This window comes from Mastomys coucha, unplaced genomic scaffold, assembly GCF_008632895.1.
Source record: "Mastomys coucha isolate ucsf_1 unplaced genomic scaffold, UCSF_Mcou_1 pScaffold22, whole genome shotgun sequence".
NCBI lineage: Eukaryota > Metazoa > Chordata > Mammalia > Rodentia > Muridae > Mastomys > Mastomys coucha.
The window spans coordinates 19,283,642-19,304,219 of record NW_022196905.1 but is presented as its reverse complement, the minus strand read 5'-3'; the positions used below and the strand labels follow the sequence as shown (position 1 = coordinate 19,304,219).

The following is a 20,578-nucleotide window of genomic DNA, read 5'->3' as shown; positions in this document are numbered from 1 at the left end:
GGTGTATATAAGCAGTGCCGATTATTGGCTCGGGGTCTTCCTCTTCATGATGCAATAAATGCTTGCTATAGAAGGATCCTAGTGTCTGCGTGTCTTCTTGCTGGCGAGACGACTGCGCGGGCTACACAGATATACCAGTCCTGGGCATCCATCCAAAGAACTTTATACCCTACTACAAAAATACTTTAACATTAATTTCATGTTAATTGCCACTCCATTCTGAATACATAGGAAATGGACCTAATCTGGATATACATCAATAGATGAAAGGATAAACTAATATACAAAATGAAATTGTTTGGCTGATGAAAAAAATGAATTTATAGGTTAATGGACAGAATTTGAACTCAAGCCTACAATGACAAGTATCACATGTTCTCTCTCATATATGAATCTTGGCTTCAACTCCATTTCATGTGCTTAATTTGATAGTGAAATAGTACAAGGGGAACCCAAGAATTAGGAGGGGGCTGACTCGTGTCTCATGTGAATATATTAAGCAATGAAGAGAGTACAGAGTCAGTACAATGAAAATAAAGAAGTAGAATACTTGAGACAAAAAGGCTTAAGAAGGTTGAGATGCAAAAGAATGGAGACCTAAGGGCAGGGGTAAGGTTAACCAGAATGAAAACCAAATGGAAACATACTCAAATTAGTCTGTAAAATAGAAATGGAAAGAAATCTTCCAAACTCTTTTATAAAACCAATATTCCCCTGATACCAAGACCAAAGAATGACGTAAAAATAGAAGAAAAGTATAGCCCAAGCTAACCATTACCATACACACCATGGAATTTATTCAGCTATAAAGAAAAAGCAAATTATGAAAATTTCAAAAAAAGGTAGTGGGCAAGGTAACATAAGCCTGGAAAATCAATGCTGCATGTTTTCTATCATATATGGATGAGAGCTTAGAATTGTTATATTATTGATTAAACTGGAATGTCTGCAGAGACATGGAAGTGATAAAGGAACCATGGTGGAAGAGAGAGAAATTTTAAGGAAGGCAAGAATGGTAGAACACATGTACTGTAAAATAGAAGTATGGAATACTGGAAGTAACAATATTTAAACAGGATACAGGGTGGGAATGCAGAAATAGAAAATGCAGAAAGAGTTTACTGAAACTACAAAAGTATAAAAGCCCACATAGAAATCCACTAGTTTATAACCTAATTAAAAATACAATTTAAAATGCTGATATCAGAAGCAATGGGTTAATAAGGGAAAATTCCAGTGGCAGGTATGGGACACAGCCCAAGCAGTTATTATCCAACAAAGTCCCAAATGTCATCAAAATTATTTAAATTATAATCATTTGTCACTGATTGCCTACCAGAAATAGATAGTAAGATCCATTACTAAGGATACTATATACCTTGTAGCATACAGAGGGACCATATGGGAATCGACCTGAAGCTTCTTCACAGCTGGATAACTTTCATAATGCTGAAAATTTCTATGCAGGCATCTGGAAAATGAATGTTGGCCATGGTCTACCCCAGATTTAAACCTTGGGTACAATACTCTTTTTCCAGCCTAAAGGCACTTACTGGTGCAGCAATGGCACAGCTGTTACATGGGTCGCCAACAATCACTAGCTGGATCTGAGGTCTGCTCTGTAGACAGGAGTTCACGGTATTGTGGGCATAGGTAGAATTCCAAGACTTAGGAAGGCATAGGCAGTAGGAGTCAACCTACTATTCTTGTTTTAATAAATGAATATAGCATCAAAAAAACATTTATGCTTATACCTGTGGATTAGTACTGTCCTCAGACTAGATCAAAGCAACCTTTCTTAGCAGCTAATGGTGGCTAATGCAGAAACTCAGGTATGAGGAGCTGAGAATAATGTGACCGCTGAATGTTCAGCATTAAAAAATAAGCAACACTTATACCATCCCTCCAAGCTCAACAAACATAGAAGAGGGGCTAGAAAGAAAGCACTGTAAGATAGGATTGTGAAATGCTGTCTAATAGGTATTAGGCATTTACATGACTGAAGCATTTATGAACTCACAGCAGCTGTAGCAGCTTACACAGGCCCTACATAAGACTAAACCAGAAAATATGCAGTTAGTCATGGGGCAGGGCTCTGTGGGCCCCACTCTACCCAGAAGTGCTAAGGGCAATAGAGGATTGTAGAGGAGAGGAAATCACTGTCTTCAGTGATGTAACTAGTGGTGAGATGTACATGTTCCAGTACCTTCAGTATTCTGCCCCAATCCTGGTGTTATGCCTTATAACACAAGTCAATAACTTGAAAAAATAAGAGCAAACCAAGCAAAAACGATTAAAATGGTAGCCTGCATCTGTCCCCAGGCTCAGTCGCTCGGCAAGGTGGGATGCAGAAAGTTTTGCCACATGGAGGCTGAGGATGGCAGGTTCTAGCTCTTGGACACCACAGACACTGCTGGATGCTGTGAAAGAGCTGAGAATGAAGTGTGAGCCTGTGGTGGGCTCTAGATCAAGGCCAATGAAAAAAGAGGAGGAGAAAACACCTCTTGGTTCTCGAAGGAAAGAGTGTCTCTGGCTTGCTCGGGAAGCATGGCTTGGTGGTGACCTTGGCTGAGAACACAGAGAGGCCTCCTGCAGGAGATGAGGCTCTTTAGAGGAAGACCTGCTCCATTGTTCCTCACTGCAGGTCTAATGAGAAGAAGCACTCCATAGTTTTAAGGTGTTTATTATGGTGGAGAGTTTTGATGAGTGAAATCCTACCTCACCTTCTTAAGGAGGCCTGAGGTTAAATACCTTTTGCAGGGAGGAGTGTCTGGGAAGGAGAGCTTAAATGGCTAAGCCTTTAGGTGCCTCATTAAAATGGAGATCTGTCTTGAGGCTATGTGATCTGTAGTCACATCCTCTACCTGTAGAGGAGCTTGATGTGATGCTCTCTGTAACTGATGGCCACAGAATTATGGAGAGCTGAGGCCTCCTGTCAGGAGCCCAGTGTCTGGGAGCATGGTAAACACCTTCCATATCTTGCAGGAACACCTGCTGGGTCTCTGGGGTTTAAACCTAGCTCAACCAGAAAACAAGCTGCCTTTCATGGTCTCACAGTAGATGGCAAGAAATAATAAAAATCAGAACAAAAATTAAGAAATTAATATTTAAAAAAAAACAGTACAAGTGATCAAATACAAATCTAAGAGCTGGGTCTGTGAGAAGATAAACAAATTCAGCAGACTTTTTGCCTAATTAGCCAAAGGAGAGAGAGAACCCAAATCAATACAATGAGAGATAAATAAGGGAAACATTACAACTGACACCAAAAAAAAAAAAATTATGATATTTTGAGGAGATACTTTAAAAAACTACAATTCATTAAGTTAGAAATTCTAAAATAAAAGACATACATTGTGTTAAACTCATTCAAACCACCAAAGATGAGAGAAGATTAATAATTTAAACAGATACATTGACAAATAAGATCTTAACAGAGATAAAAAGACAAGGCCCAGACAGATACACATCAGAATTCTACCAAACATTCAAAGAAGACCTACAATCAATACTTATTAAATTATTCAAAAAAAGAAAGAAACAGACAGTGTTCTCCCAAATGCATCTACAAAGCTAGAATTACTCTACTAGAAAAACACAAACAAAGAAAATTAGGCAAGCATCTCAGGATCAGCATTGATTCAGGAGTCCTCAATACTTGAAAGCCAAATACAGGAATATATCAAAAGAATATCCACCCTGATCAAGTTGGCTTTATCCCTAAAATTCAAGGAATGTTTCTACATAGCAGTATAGTAATAAAAATGGCATGGTATAAACAAAGAAACAGCAACAACAGAAAACACTTGAATCAATGGAAGAAAACAGAAGACCCAAATATGTGTTCTGTAATTACATTCATTTGATATTTGCAACAACTGCATATCACAGAAAAGACATTATCTTCAGCAAATGGTACTGAGAAAACTGAATGTCTAATGTAAAAGAATTAAATAACAGCCATATCTATCACCTTGCACAAAAATAAACTACAAATGAACCATAACCAAAGCCTTGATGTGGACTGGATCTAATGCTACTTATGTTAATTCATCTCCCCAAAATTCCAGGGGAATCTGAGCATCTGCATGTAACTGCCCCCAGTTGGCTTTGATTAGTAAATGAAGTTGTCGGTGGCCAATGGCTGGGTAGGAGACAGAGGCAAGACCATTAGGATTCACGGGCAAGGGAACCAGGAAAAACAGCAGAATCACCTCTGCCGAGAAAGGAATAAGATCTGGGCTTGAGAGCTGCAGGAAGAGAGGCATACCAATCATGTAAGAGGCAGAGAAGAGTAGCCTGAGGGGGCCCCTACTGCGTCTAAGGCAGAAAAGATGGAAGATGGATTTTAGTAAGTAATAACTCAGAGAGTATCAAAGGAGAGGCATTAGCAACATGGAAGTTTGGGAGTGGTCTGGCCATTAAGTTGATTAAGGCATATTAAACATAAGGCTGTGTGTGTGTGTGTGTGTGTGTGTGTGTGTGTGTGTGTGTGTGTGTCTTTCATTTGAGAATCCAGAGCATTGGGCCAGGTAGCAAGGAACTTGAAGCACAGCAACCAGGAAGATTAGAGCATATTAATCACCTACTGCTACAAGACCTCAGTGTAAAACCCAACATGCAGAATCAACAAAGAAAAAAGTACCCTATAACATACTGCAATAGGAAAGTACATTCTGAAAAGGACCCCATTTTCTCATGAATTAAGGCTGACAACTGACAGATGGGGACTCATGAAGCTAAAACAGTGTCCAATAAAGTAAATAACTGAGTAGAGGAAGTCCACAGAGAATCTTTTCCAGCAATAGATCTGATAGAGAGCTGAAATGCAGAACATTCAAAACTGAATAAGGAAAGGGTCAAGAAAGCAAGCAACTCAGTTTTTTTTTTTAAAAAAAAAGGACAATATCTCTGAACAGAGAAGTTTCAAAAATAAAAATTAAAAAAAATGGCTAATATCTCAAAAATGTTCATTATCCTTAGAAATTGTAGAAATAAAAATCAAAACAACTTTGAGAATTCATTTGTGATGGCTATTCTTCGTTATCAACTTGACTACATTTGGAATTAACTAACACTCAAGTGGCTGGGTACACATTTAAGGGAATTTCTTTTTTAATTAAACCATTTGAAGTGGGAAGACCCACTTTTAATCCAGAACTTTTGAGGTGGGAAAATCCACCTTTAACCTGGGCCACACCTTCTGCTGGCAGCCTATATAAAGCATATGGAAGAGGCAGATGCTGTTCTTTCTCTACTTGCTCCTGCTCTTACTATTGCTGGCAAATCCATCCCTTCATTAGCATTAGTGCCTACTTCTTTGGGATTTTGATGTATACCGAAAAGTAGCTTAGAAATCAAGTCTCATGGACTGAACAACTACTGGATTGTTGGACCATCTGTGGTAGACAACCACTGTTGTACTAGCTGAACCACAGTCCGCAAGCCATTCTAACACATAGGTATAATAAATGAATATATACCACTCCTCAGCATATGCCAAAAGGACTCCACATCATAATTCATAGATAACTGCACAGCCACATTCATTGCTGTTCTAATCACAATAGTTAGAAGATGGAAACAATCTAAATGTCTTCCAACTAAAGAATAAGTAATGAAAATATAGTATTTACAGACTATAAAATTTTACCTAGCTATAAAAAAATGAAATCATAAAATTTGCAGGTGAATGGATAAAAGTAGAAAACATTATATTGAATAAGGTAACCCAGACCTAGAAAGACAAATGCCCATGTTTTATCTGTCAATACCAGCTCTAAATCTTTAGATTTGAGTATATAACCTAGAGCAAATGCGAATATCAGAATTAGAGACTGGATTAGTAGAACACAGTTGTTATGAAAATGGAAATGAGAAACTGGTCAGGGAGACTTACTTGCAGATAGCAGAGGGGGCAACAGAGAGTGGGAAGTAGGAGTGATAATTGACACTAAGTATATTTGTCAATGCCATAAGGAAGCATTTTATGTTCACTTTAAACTATATAAAATATTATGTTTATATGCATATATAGATATATTGCTTTAATTGAAATTGTAGTACTTGGGGTGGCAATGTTCCCTGCCCAAACCATAGGCCAGAGGACCAAGACACCTCCTACTGCAAGAGTTTCCTCATCTTTTTAAAAGAGGACACAAGTAGGAGAGTAGAGGGAGTGAATCTCTGGGAAAGCATAGGAGGAGGAGGACTGAGTGGGATGAGATGTATTATATAAAATTGTCAAAAAATATAACAAAATATATTATTTAAAACATTACAGTAGTTTTTCTTTATACAATTTTAGAGTATAGTTTTCTCAAATATATTATTTAAAATAAGTCAAAATCTAAATGACAGTTTTAAAGAAGACAAACGTTCAGTTAAACATAGTTGAAGTAAATGAGTGTCAACCACATAAAAGTGAAATGTACTTTATTACATACCACAGCACTCAGGGCACTTTGGGTGCTTCAGGACATTTATGCCATAGCCTGGAAAGCAGCGGTTCACCCACACCATCTGAAGGGTTCCCTCGATGTAGTAGATCTCAGGCAGCGGCTCCGCACGCTTGCCCAGGACTTCCACTTGCTGAATGAAGAATCTCTCTATGAGATTTTTAGCCTATATTATGAATAGAATTTGAAATATTAATTTGAAATATTAATGAGCTAATATAATTTAGATCAAACAGCACAAGGAAAAAGTGTCAAAATCTGTATCTTCAATTTATAAGATAAAGAAAACATGCAAAAAGGAAGGTCTACCCCTCTTGTAAACACTTCAAGTGTCTCCAAATAAATTTATATCTATATGTGAGAGAAAGAAAGAATTTATATATAACAACTTTTGGTCCTTTTGGACTTTGAGTAATTTACAGATAGGCAACTAAGAAAAATTAAGCAAGCTGTTAAAAATTAAACATATTTATAAAATTAAATTTACCTAAAGTATTTAAAAAGTCACTAAGAAGCGTTCTTTTACCATCCTATTCCTTATTTTATGAAAGAAAATCAGGCTTAGAAACAAAATAAACTGTGGTGAGTTTGGGCTCTTTGTTATAAACTCAACTTAGCAAACAGTGAGGCATCATTTTGATAATCACCTTGATACCTACAATACTGGCTCAGACTTGGCTGCTAAGAATAGGAGGATGTGTGTTCCTCAAAACACAGCTCTACATGAAATACAAAATAAGTTCATGAACTCAAACCCACTGCGAACCACTTAGTTTCTTCTGCAACAAGAACACATACCTCCAGTCTAGTGAGCAGTAAGGATAACTGGGTACGCTGCTTTGCAGCCTCAACCTGTCTGACTACTTTGAATACCTTCTTGGGTATATTATTTCCATGAAACTCTGAGAGCTATTAAACTTTTTAAAATAAACTATATTCAACATAAACATCTTATTTCACTATTGCTCAATTATTTACATTTCTACATTTAAATATTTTCTAATTTTTAAAAGCTCAATACAATGATTTATTTCACTTTTTGCTTGGTCAAACATAAATTTTGGTTAAGGAAGTACTTAAAGAATTAGTTACAGGGGGCTTGTGAATTGGCTCAGCAGTTAAGAGGACTTGCTGCTCTTACAGAGGACTTGGTTTCCATTTACAGCATCCCAATGTCAGCTCATAGCTTCCTGTAACTACAGTTCCAGGGATCTGAGAAGCTCTAGTCCCCAGCACTTACATACATGATGGTAAAACCCTAATACACTTCAAATAGCTAATTATATACAATCTGATATCTAATTGCTAATATTTAAATGTGCTGATAGAAATCAAAGTTTAAGGAGACACTTATAATCACTAAGAACCCTATGCAAAATAAAAGCAACCAAGCCAACAACAGAAAAAAAATCCAATAAACTAGATCTTAGGTATCCTGACAGAAACAAATCATACTGCTTTTCTCACTCCCCTCTAATGATAGACAAACACTTTATCATTTTAAAAATAGCATTAAACAACTGGATAACAATTTCTGATACTACTTACTTTGATTGTACATATATCCTAATAGTTTTTACCTAAAGATACACTGGAAAGATTTTGTGCTGAATAGGGATTTCAAGTATAAGTGTAAACATTTTTAAACAACTTAAATGATGTAAGAATGATAACATAAAAACTAACCCAAAAGTAAAATTCTAGTTTGAGATAACAAATTCAACTGAATGAACATCAGATCTCTTACTCTATTCCTCTTATTTAGTCCTCAAATCTTCAAAGAACAGATAAATATATATGAAAGCAAATTGCTTTACAATGATTGGCTAGAAGCTATGGACTAGAAAAGAAACCATTTCAACACAATGTTTAAAACAACTGCTTTGACAGAGGAAAGTCTGACAACTTATTTTAAACACTGCAATATCTTTCATTGGACTTGTTAAGTAGTGAATGAAATCAACTGAAAAGGCTTTAATATTTGTTGTAGGTTAGCTCACCAAAATTACAAGGCAATAACTGGGCAGGCAGCAAATATTAGACAAAGTACGCACTCTGGGTACATAATTAATTTCACTGGGTATCACAAAGAACATATCTATAAGACCAGTGGTTCTCAATCTTCCTAATGGTGCGCCCCTTTAATATACTTCCTAATTTTGTGAAGACTCCAACTCCCAACCATAAAATTATTTATATTGCTACTTCAAAACTAACTTTGCTATTATTATGGATCATAATGTAAATATCTGTCTTTTCCCATGATCTTATAGGATCTTATAGGTCTTTCGATCCTCAATGTGGTCATGACCCACAGGTTAGACAAACATTTGAATACTTTAGGTAACACATTATTTAACAATATATAGGAGGGCATGTCCCTGATAAGATGAAGGTCATGCTGGTCAGAAGAATAGAACAGGCTCCCTACTTCCTGTTGGGCAAGTGGAACCATGTCACCAGACAGAAAAACTGGCAAAGTAGTAGCAAAAGTTCAGAACCACAAACTTTATTTTTATGTTTTTCTTTTTTTTTAATTAGATGTTTTCTTTATTTACAATATCTCCTTTCCCAGGTTCCCCTCCAAAATAAATAAACAAACAAACAAACAAACAAAAACTAAAACAAACCCCTGTTCCTTCCCCCCTCCCCCTGTTTACCACCCCACCTCCTCCTGCTTACTGACCCTGGCAATCCCCCTACAATGGGGAATAGAACCTTCACAGGGTCAAGGGCCTCTCCTCCCACTGATGACCAACTTGGCCATTCTCTGCTATACCATATACTGCTGGAGCCATTAGTCTCACCATGTATAGTCTTTGGTTGGTGGTTTAGTCCCTGGGAGCTCTGAGAGAACTAGTTAGTTCATATTGTTGTTCGTCCTAAGAGGCTACAAGCCCTTCAGCTCCTTGGGTCCTTTTCCTAGCTTCTTCATTGGGGACCCTGTACTCAGTCCAATGGATGGCTGTGAGCCTCTACTTCTGTAGTAGTCAGGTACTGTCAGAGCCTCTCAGGAGACAGCTATATCAGGCTCTTGTCATCCAGCACTTGCTGGCATCCACAATAGTGTCTAGATTTGATGACTGAATATGGGAAGGATTCCCAAGTAGATCAGTCTCTGAATTGTCCTTCCTTTAGTCTCTGCTCCATAGTTAGTCTCTACAACTTCTTACATGGGTATTTTGTCCCCCCTTTTTAGAAGGAACAAAGTATCCACACTTTGGTCTTCCTTCTTCTTGAGTTTCTTTTGGTTTGTGGTTTGTACTTTGTGTATTCCCATCTTCTGGGCTACTATCCACTTATCACAGAATGCATACCATGTGTGTTCTTTTGTGATTGGGTTACCTCACTCAGGATGATATTCTCCAGATCCATCCATTTCCCCAAGAATTGCATAAATTCATTGTTTTTAATAGCTGAGTAGTACTCTATTATGTAGATGTACCACATTTTCTGTATCCATTCCTCTGTTGAGGGACATCTGGGTTGTTTCCAGGTTCTGGTTATTATAAATAAGGCTGCTATGAACATAGTGGAGCATGTGTCCTTATTCCATGTTGGAGCATCTTCTGGGTATATGCCCAGGAGTGGTATAGCTGGGTCCTCTGGTAGTACTATATCCAATTACTGGAGGAACCACCAAGCTGATTTCCAGAGTGGTTGTACCAGCTTGCAGTCCCACCAGCAATGAAGGAGTGTTTCCCTTTCTCCACAACCTCTCCAGCATCTGCTGTCACCTGAGTTTTTTATCCTAGCCATTCTAACTGGTGTGAGGTAGAATCTCAGGGTTGTTTTGATTTGCATTTCCCTGATGACTAAGGATGTTGAACATTTCTTTAGGTGCTTCTCAGCCATTTGGTATTTTCTTTGTTTGGCTCTGTATTCCATTTTTAATAGGGTTATTTGGTTCTCTGGAGTCTAACTTCTTCAGTTCTTTGTATACATTGGATATTAGTCCTCTATCAGATATAGGATTGGTAAAGATCTTTTCCCAATTTGTTGGTTGTCATTTTGTCCTATTGACAGTGTCTTTTGCCTTACAAAAGCTTTGCGATTTTATGAGGTCCCATTTGTCAATTCTTGATCTTAGAGCACGAGCTACTGGTGCAGAACCACAAACTCTTAATTGAGAATGGCAGGAGTTCACTATCTCCTGACCAGATTCCTGCCCTGGAGCATGTGACCACAACACCCCATTAAGAGGACCATCATGGCTGGTCATGTAGCATAGAAACTGAGTTCTCCATGCTAATGAAATATCTAGATGGGCCTGGAAGTTTTAGCCAATTAGCTTCCCTTCTCAGGCATCCCTTCCTCCAAAAGATATTTCATCTCTGGTTCATTCTGAGTAAGTACTATGCATTCTCTTCCACCACAAATGAACAATTTGGAGAAACAAGGACTGTCTCTTGTCAAGGACCATTGTGATACTTTGTCATACTGAGCCTTACCTAAGTCTCCCACAGAAGTCCTCTCCGCATTCCTGGCACTCACCCTGAACTAAGCTGGATTCCATCTCAGACCCCAGCCCCTTACCTCCTGTTCTAAACTCTTTGAGGTTCTCAGTCCCATCAGGGTACCTAAGAAGGTGAGAACCACAGCTTCCATCCCAGACCTCACCATTTCTCACTTGGAGAAACATGGGCTAGACCCCTATCTTAGGCTGTGTTTCATCTTATATAGAAAACTTGGTCTTAAGGGTTATAAAAGGGCTAAGGGAAAAATAAAGTTATTGAAGTCTGCTCACTGGAACTTTGCTCCATGTCTACAATATGTCTGTCTGTCCATCCATCTGTCTGCCCATCCGTCCATCTGTCTATGTGTGAAGTGGTTGGAGCTTATTGAAACTTGCTTCATCTACCAAGTGTGTGCATATATGGTGTGTGTGTGTGTGTGTGTGTGTGTGTGTGTGTGTGTGTGTATGTGTGTGTGTGATTTTACCCCTTTTCTGCTTACCCCAGAAAATTAAGTTTTATTCCCTAGGAACTCTGCTGAGTGACTAATCACTCACTCCACACTCCACACTCCACCCTCCTCGGTTTACTCTTTGTGTTGTTGAAGCTGGCCTTCAACACTGGTAGACCAGAGGCCCACACAAGCAACCAGAACTCAAGGCTACAAAGATCAGAAGACTAAAGGGGAAAAAAAGAATAAAACACTATCTATCAAAGACAAACTCAGAAACTGGCACCTAGAACTATAATTACCTCAAACCTAAATGCCTAGACACCAGTGTAAGAGCATATTCAATAACAGCCAGGACAATATGTCATATCCCTGTTCACCTAGATATCCTACTACAGCAAGCTCTAAAAACTCCAACACAGCTGAAGTATAAGAAATGACAATTAATAAATGGGACCTCATGAAATTGAAAAACTTATATAAAGCAAAGGATATCATCAATAGGACAAAATTGTAGTCTACAGAAAGGGGAAACAAATTTCACAAACTACACATCTGACAGAGGGCTAATATCTGATATATATTATCTCAAGAAACTAGATATCAATAGATCGAATAATTCAGTTAAAAATGGAATACATATTTAAACAGAATTCTCAACACAGAAATCTCAAGTGGCTGAGAAACACAGAAATGTTCAACATCCTTATTCATCAGGGACATGCAAATCAAAACTACTTTGAGGTTCCATTTTACACCTGTCAGAAAGGCTAAGATCAAGAACACAAGTGATAGCTTATGCAAGTGAGGATGTAGAGCAAAGGGAACATTCCTCCTTTGCTGGTTGGACTATAAATTTGTACAGCCACTTTGGAAATCAAGATGGTGTTTTTTTCAGAAAATTGGGAATCAATCTACCTCAAGACCTAGCTACACTACTGCCGGCCATACAGCCAAAGGATGCTGCATCCTACTACATAGGATACTTGTTCAATTATGTTCATAGAAGCTTTATTCATAATTGTCAAGAACTGAAAAGAATTTAGATATCCCTCAATTGAAGAATAAATGTGTAAATGTTAGTGATATATTAACACATGAAATTTGCAAGTAAATGGATGGAACTAGAAAAAACAATCATCTTGAGTGTGGTAACTCAGACCCAAAAAGACAAACACAAGACGTACTCACTTGTGGAATTAGCTGTCAAGGAAAGGATGATCATCCTACGTACAATCCACAGACCCAAAGAGGCCAAGTAACAAGGAAGGCTCAAAAGGAAATAGAACAGATTTCACAGGTGGACTGTGGGTGAATGGGAATGGGAACAGGCATGAGTAAGGGGGGAGGCATGGAGGAGAAAAGTACTGGAAGAGATGGCAGGAATTAGAGAACATTTCAGATGTTGTGTGCAAAGCTAGCGCAATGGAAACTCCCTAGAATCTATGAGAGTGACACTAGCAAAGATTTCTAGTAATGGAGTGTACTGGCTGGTTTTGTATGTCAACTTAACACAGGCTGGAGTTATCACAAAGAAGGGAGTTTCAGTTGGGGAAGTGCCTCCATGATACCCAGCTGTGGGGCATTTTCTCAATTAGTGATCAAGGGGGTAGGGCCCCTTGTGGGTAGTGCTATCCCTGGTCTGGAAGTCTTAGGTTCTATAAGAGAGCAGGCTGAGCAAGCCAGGGGAAGCAAGCCAGTAAGGAACATCCCTCCATGGCCTCTTTGTCAGCTCCTGCTTCCTGACCTGCTTGAGTTCCAGTCCTGACTTCCTCTGGTGATCAACAGCAATGTGGAAATAAGCTGAATAAACCCTTTCCTCTCCAACTTGCTTCTTGGTCATGATGTTTGTGCAGGAATAGAAATCCTGACTAAGACATGGAGACAACAATGCCTGAACCAACAATCTCCCATAACTACGTCTTCAAGTCATGGAACTGGGATATCAACCAGGCCATAAAGCCTTCAACCTACAATTTTTCCTCCTTGTGGGATTTGCTGAGGCAACAATGGTACAGAACATGTGGGAGTGGCCAACCAATGACTCATCCAATGTGAGGCTCATGCCACAAGACAGTGCCCATGCCTGAAACTGCCTGGATTGCCAGGAAGTAGAGACAAGATACCCTAGAGACCTGGGTTAGAACCAAACACAAATGAAAAAAAAAAAAAGAAAGAAAGAAAAAGGAAAAAAAGAAAGAAAGGAATGAAGGAAGGAAGGAAGGAAGGAAGAAGAAAAGAAGAAAGAAAAAAGAGTTAATGCAACGATTTCATGATTCCTAATGATATTCTGCTATACTCATAGACTGACACCTAGCCCATTTGTCAGTAGAGAGGCTTCATCCAGAAACCAATGGGAGCAATTCAGAGACCCACAGAAGAGGGAAAGGAAGGACTGTAGAAGCCAAGGAATCAAAAATACCATAAGAACATGGCCCACAGAATCAACTAACCAGGGTTCATAAGGACTCACAGAAGGACAATCAGGGAACCTGTATTGGTCTGACCTAGGTCTTCAGCATATAGGTAGTGGTTGTATAGTATGGTGTTGTTCTGGAACTCCTAACAATGAGAAAGGGGATGTCTCTGACTATTTTGCTTAGGACCCTTTTCCTCCTAATGCGTTGCCTCACTCAGCCTTAATTTGAAGGTATGTGTCTAGTCTTACTATGACTTTCTACACTGCGTTCAGATGATATCCCTGCAGAGGTGCAGAGGAGTTTCCTTTCTGAAGCTAAACAGAGGAGGAATGGGTCTGGGGAAGAGTGGAGAAGAGGAAATATGGGAGGAGTAGAGGCTGGAAAAACTGGTTCATGATGTAATTATATGAGAGAAGAAAGAAAGAAAGGAAGAAAGAAAGAAGGAAGGAAGGAAAGGAAAGGTATAAAATAATTTATGGGGAAAAAGATTATAGTAGTCATCATTTGAGGTCGTAATTGATATGTTTTAATGTAAAAGAGGGATTCTTAATTTTATCTTCCAAGAACAAGAAATATGAGTTTTCTTGATACTCAATGAACAATGAGAAGCAAAATGTCTAGATGACTCAATAAATTGACCCAACAGAGAATTGTGTAAAATGATAACTCAAAGCTTGAAACTGTCTTTGCCATTTTTAGTAATACTGAACAGGGATAATTTGATCTGGTATTTGAGTCAGGTAAAGATTTTTGAAGAAAAGGTAAGTTCAAAGGCAGAACCAAAGAAATAAGAAAGGAAAGAACATAGCATTTGTTTTATAGCAGTCCATAGCAGGTCAATAGCATTTCATATTTGTCCATAACAGTCAAGTTCCACTTGACTTCAGTGGAACTTATAATCGACTCCTAAGAAGCACAAGTTGAAGGATTTCAGAATAAACAACTAATAAGCACTTTATACTATCATGAAACACTGGAATCTGAAGCAAAATACCAAGAGTCTATTCTTTACTGAAGTGGTGACTGCCCCATAAAAACTGAAATTTACACTGAAAAGATTAGGCTTTTTCCTCCTTGCTTTAAATCCTCATTGGGACCTTTATTAGATTTCTAACTTCTATAGACATTTCAACTCAACACACATATCTGGAAATTCAAAGCTACAATTATCTACGAGTAAGAATATGTAGTACTTGTCTTTCTTGATCTTATAAAGAATGATTGTTTCAAAATCCATTACTGTTAAATGTGGTCAGAAAGAGGAGGACAGAATAAAGCAGGAAGTATACAGAAAACTAGGACCAGTGAAAAAGCCATATGGAATATGGCTACCTACTACTGTTGATGCTTCCTAACAAATATACACATAGCTGTTACCCTATGATTGAAGGTATTGAGCCTTTTCTGAACATCATAGAGTATAAGGAAAAACAGTGCCAGGTATTCAAGCTATTGGTCTGTGGGATTACACATACTCACCTCAAACATTATAGGCAACTGCTACTGCACTTGATTGGGCTTCAGAACTTGATATCAAGACCCTATAACTGATGCATCAAAACTTGAGTCAAAAAAACATGAATGAATTAAGCTTATACCAGCCTGAAAGCTTCATCTCTACTGGCTAGCTTTCACAATGCTGATTCTATGCAAACTATCAAGGGAGAAAAGTAATCATCAATCTTACCCATCTGTGAACCTCTGATCTACAATAATGATTTACCAGGCAATAAATACTGACTTGTGCAAAAGTGGCATCAATATTATGGAAGTAACCAACTACTTTCTGAAATGAAGTTAAACACATGGTGAAACTCATTAACTGGTATTGTTAACTGGGTCAAAATCCTATAACAGGTTAATAGTATACAGAATACTATACAGAATAATATACAGAATACTAGGAATAACAGAATACTATTACTTGACCAAGTGAACATAATGTTATTAATCCAGCTCCCTTGCTTTATACCTATAGGATTGTACATCTCTCAACTTCTAAAATCACGAACTAGAAATTTGTAGACAAAGGATTCAAACAACAATTATAAACATGTTCATAAAATTCAAAATAATTTGAACAGCACACAACTAAACACCTAAATGAACTTAGAAAGGACATGAATAAAATTATCAAAGTCCACAAATGCAAGGAGTTTAAGGAAGACAATTCACATTACAAACATACAGGCCATATACAGTAAGTTCCTGAACAGCCAAGGCTACACAGTGATCAACTAAATTAAGAAGGGGTGTAGATACTGAGAGAGCAAAGAGGGATGAAGAAAAACCAAACAAAGAAAAATACTAAAGAAAATCTAAATAGAATAAAGTTTGGACGAAAAAAATTAGCCATATAATAATCCCCATGGAAACAAAGATGGGGTATAGTAATTATTAGATCATTCAATCAAAGAAAAGGACAATTAAAAAAACACAGAAGTGGCACACGTAAGATCTTTGGGGCACAAAAAAAAGGACAAAAATCCATAAATAATGAGTATACATGGAGAAAAATGCCACAAAAGGCATAGAAAATATTTTCAATAAAACAATAAAAGAAAACGTCCTAAATCTAGAAGGAGGGAAACCTATCAAAATAAAAGAAGCTTACTGAACACCAAGTGTAAAGGCCAGAAAAGAAGGTACCCACCACACATTATAGTTAAAAGACTAAAAGCAGAATAAGACCAAGTCACACACAATGGAAGGCACATCAAAATAACAACTGATTGATTAAAATACAAAAGCAGAAGTTCTGGGAAGTACTTAAAGTTCTAAAAGAACACAATATCCAATTCAGACTATTATAACCAGCAAAACTCTCTTTCATAAGTTAAGAAAATAGAAAATCTCCATGACAATAACAGACTTAAGGTATACGATCACTAAGTCAACTCTACAAAGATTGGAAAGATATACCTCAAACTGACAAGAAGAATAAACATATTCTAGAGACCAAAGAGGAAAAATAATAATAGGACAGTCAATCTAAAGAAATTTAAGAAAACAAAACAAACAAAACTGGAAGAAATCCACATACATCAATAATTCTGAATTTTACTTAATTAACTAATAAAAACAAGATAAAATGACAGGATTTCTTTTTGCTGCCTCAAAGGAACACACTTCATCTTTATGGATAGACCCTATCAGAGTAAAAGCACAGGTTTGGTATTTCTAGCATGAAATGGAAAAAAGAAACAATCAGGCAAATTTATTCTAACATAAGACAAAATTGACTTCTAGGACTTTTTAGAACACATAATGAAATCTCTTCATACTTTAATCAAAGAAATATTACAATTCTAAATATATGCATTCCAATGAGGTACACTGAATTTCATAACACACTAATAGACATACTATTATAAATATATAAATATGTTATAAATATATAAATATTTTAATAGATATAAATCCACAGGTCCACTCCAACACAGTTATACTAGGTAACCTCATATGTCACCAATATGTAATACTGATAAAAAAATAAGCATACACTGTAAATCAAATGTACCAAACAGGCAACTACAGAACATTCCACTCAAACTCCAGAAATTCACATTTTTTCTCAGCAGTCAATGAACTTTTTCCAAAACAAATCATATATTAGGGAAAAATAGCTCACAATAAGTGTAGAAAAATGATACTACATATTATATTCTAGCAAGCAATAAAAAAACAGAAAATATAGAGAGTCATGGAATTAAAACCTATCCAATTTAATGTGGCATGGAGCACTAAAGCAGACTACGGAGAGAATCTCTTGTACTGTACGAAAGCATTACCAGTCAATACAATGCTGTTGGGAACATGAGCTTAGACAGGAACTATGGAGGTGGAAGTTCCAGGACACACAGAGGATTTCTGGGAATAGACTCAGGTAAGGAGGAGATTAGGAGATTCCCCCCAGACACAGAAGACAATGGGTCATACAAAACTGAGGACAAAGTAACCAGCCATGTGGCATGACTTAGAATAGAATAAATGGATAATTAAGTTATGAGGTAGTTGGGGAAGAAACAATGCTTTTGGTCTAGTCCATTTATTCATGAAACAGTAAGTCTCAGAGTAATTATTTCTAGGAACAAAGTGGACAGGTGAGAAAATATAAAGTTACAGATGGCTTTAAGTACACTAGACACAATGGGACTAATATAGAGACTGGCAACATGCACAGGGCCTGCACAGATCTATACCAGATGGGGTCCCAGCACTTAGAAGAGAAACAGATATGAACCCTATCCATAATCTAGAAGCTATCTCAAACCTACAAGAACTTATGAAGAAAAGGTCTGTTTTCTCCAATGGAGTCTAACTGGGTAAACAAGCCACATTAAGGGCAAACCCCACGCCCAGCACGGATAGCCAATGCAATGGTATTTCTAGACATGATTCATTCCATAATTCTTTGTTTGGGCATCTTTTAACTTATTATATTTTGCTTATCTATTACAATTTCTAATTTTTATTTTAATGTGTGTGTTTCTCATGTTTTTTCTTTGTTTTCATGTTTTCTATTTTTTCTGTTTGTCTGTTTGATTTATACTCATTTGTTTGTTTGTTTATTGCCCTGTTTGTTTTCTAAGGACAGAGATTAGGTATTCTAAGTTGGATGGTCATGAAGGTGCAAAGTAGCTCGGGAAAGACAAGGGAGGGAAAAATGTGATTAGAATATGCTGTATGTACCCCTTCTGCTGTCCTTTCTACTGGGAAAGACTCATAGCTGGTCTGCTCCCATGAAGACACCATACCTTAACCCTTCCTAGAGGACCCACTGCACTCAAAGCAGTTGGTAAGAAACCCTCTCCAGAGCCACCTCTGGGAGCCTGGTAGACTCAGGACCCATCACATACAAAAACCTCTCCAGAATACCACTCCCCTTCCATCCCTTCTGCCCAGTGCTTTCTGTTGGGGCAGACTCCTAGCTGTTCTGCTCCTGTGAAGATACAATATCCTAACATATCCTAGAGGACCCACTACACTCAGAGCAGCTGATGATCAGCTGCACTCAGAGCAGTTGGACAACAGCTTGACTGCTCTACTGAAGACCCAACAGTCTGAAGGTCTCCCGGGAGATCTACTGCAGCCAGGGCAACAGATCAGCAGCTTCTCTGCCCCTATGAAGATCCCCCAGGTGGAAAGCCCCACAGATGGTGTAGTAGCCAGGGTTATAGGCCTACCAGGAGACCTGAAGCAACCCAGGGAAAAAAAAGAGGCAGACTCTAGACAGTCACCCAGATCAACAAACACCACGGATATCCAGCTGGTGAAAGGCAAGTGCAAGACCATAAGCAACAGAAGCCAATATACATCATCAGAACACAGTTCTCCCACCACAGCAAGCCCTGAATACACCAACACACCTGAAAATCAGGAATTTGTAATGAAGGTAATAGAGACCTTTAAAGAGGATATCAATAACTCACTGAAAGAAATACAGGAAAACACAGGTAAACAGGTGAAGGAATTGAATAAAGCGATCCAAGACCTAAAAGTGGAAGTATAAACAATAAAGAAAACACAAATGGAGGCAAACTTGGAAGTGGAAAACCTATGGAAGAGGTCAGAAATAGCAGATGAAAATATTGCCAACAGAATACAAGAGATAGAAGAGAGAATCTCAGGTGTAGAAGATATGGTAGAAGAAGTTGACACAACTGTCAAAATTCAAAATATAACCCAAACTCCTAACCCAAAGCATCCAGGAAATTCAGGACACAGTGAAAAGACCAAATCTAAGAATAACTGGAAGAGGAGAATGAAAATTCCCAGCTCAAAGGACCTGAAAATGTCTTCAACAAAACCATAGAAGAAAATTTCCCCAACCTAAAGAAAGAGATGGACATAAAAGTACAAGAAGCCTATAAAACACCATATAAATGGGACCAGAAAAGAGAATCTTCTTGTCACATAATAATCAAAACACTAAACGCACAGAACAAAGAAAGAATATTAAAAAGCAATAAGGGAAAAAGGCCAAATAACATACAAAGGTAGACCTATCCAAATTATACCAGACTTCTTAACAGAGACTATGAAAGCCAGAAGAGCCTGGTCAGAGGTCATGCAGACTCCAGGAAAACACAAATGACAGCCCAGGCTACTATACCCAGCAAAACTCTCAATCAACATAGATGGAAAAAAATATTTCAGGACAAAACCAAATTCAAACAGTATTTATCTACTAATCTAGCCCTACAGTGGATCATAGAAGGAAAACTCCAACACAAGAAAGGTACCTGCACCAAAAAAAAGGACAAGATATTAAGCATCTCACAACAAAGCCAAAAGTAAAGAACCACAAGCACATAAAGCCACCTACAATAACAAAAAAAATTAATGAAATTAAGAGTTGTTTCTTTGAAAAAATAAACAAGAATGACTAACCCTTGGCCAAATTAACCAAGAAAGAAGACCCAAATTAACAAAACTATAAATGAAAGGGAAGACATTGCTACAGATACTTAGAGTTTCTATTGCAGGGATAAACAGCATGACCAAAAGCCACGTGGAGAGAAGTTTTCTTCAGCTTACTTTTCCAAATCTCCATCCATCTCTAAGGCAGTCAACACAAGAGCCCAGATGGAGAAATTAAAGCAGAAGCCATGGAAGAATGCTGCTTACTGACTTGCTCCCCAAGATTGTTCAGCCTATTTTTTATATACCCCAGGGGTTGCACCTTCTGAAATTGTGTCTCTTGAATTCTTTTAGAAAGTCAAGTATAAGAGAGCACATTAAGCCAGAGACCCGGGCAGGATCCCCTGTTGTCTCTCGGGTGAGGTTCTGAGA

General features: G+C 37.8%; 1 protein-coding gene across 2 annotated transcripts in view; it reads right to left on the bottom strand.

The window, feature by feature from the left end:
- The window catches only part of Zpbp (zona pellucida binding protein), a 142,728-nt gene that overhangs the window by 37,661 nt on the left and 84,489 nt on the right, over positions 1-20,578 (bottom strand). For both annotated transcript variants that reach the window (XM_031338565.1, XM_031338566.1), the window contains exon 7: positions 6,447-6,624. In XM_031338565.1, the coding sequence (XP_031194425.1) occupies positions 6,447-6,624 (178 nt within the window). The remainder of the gene's footprint in view (positions 1-6,446; positions 6,625-20,578) is intronic.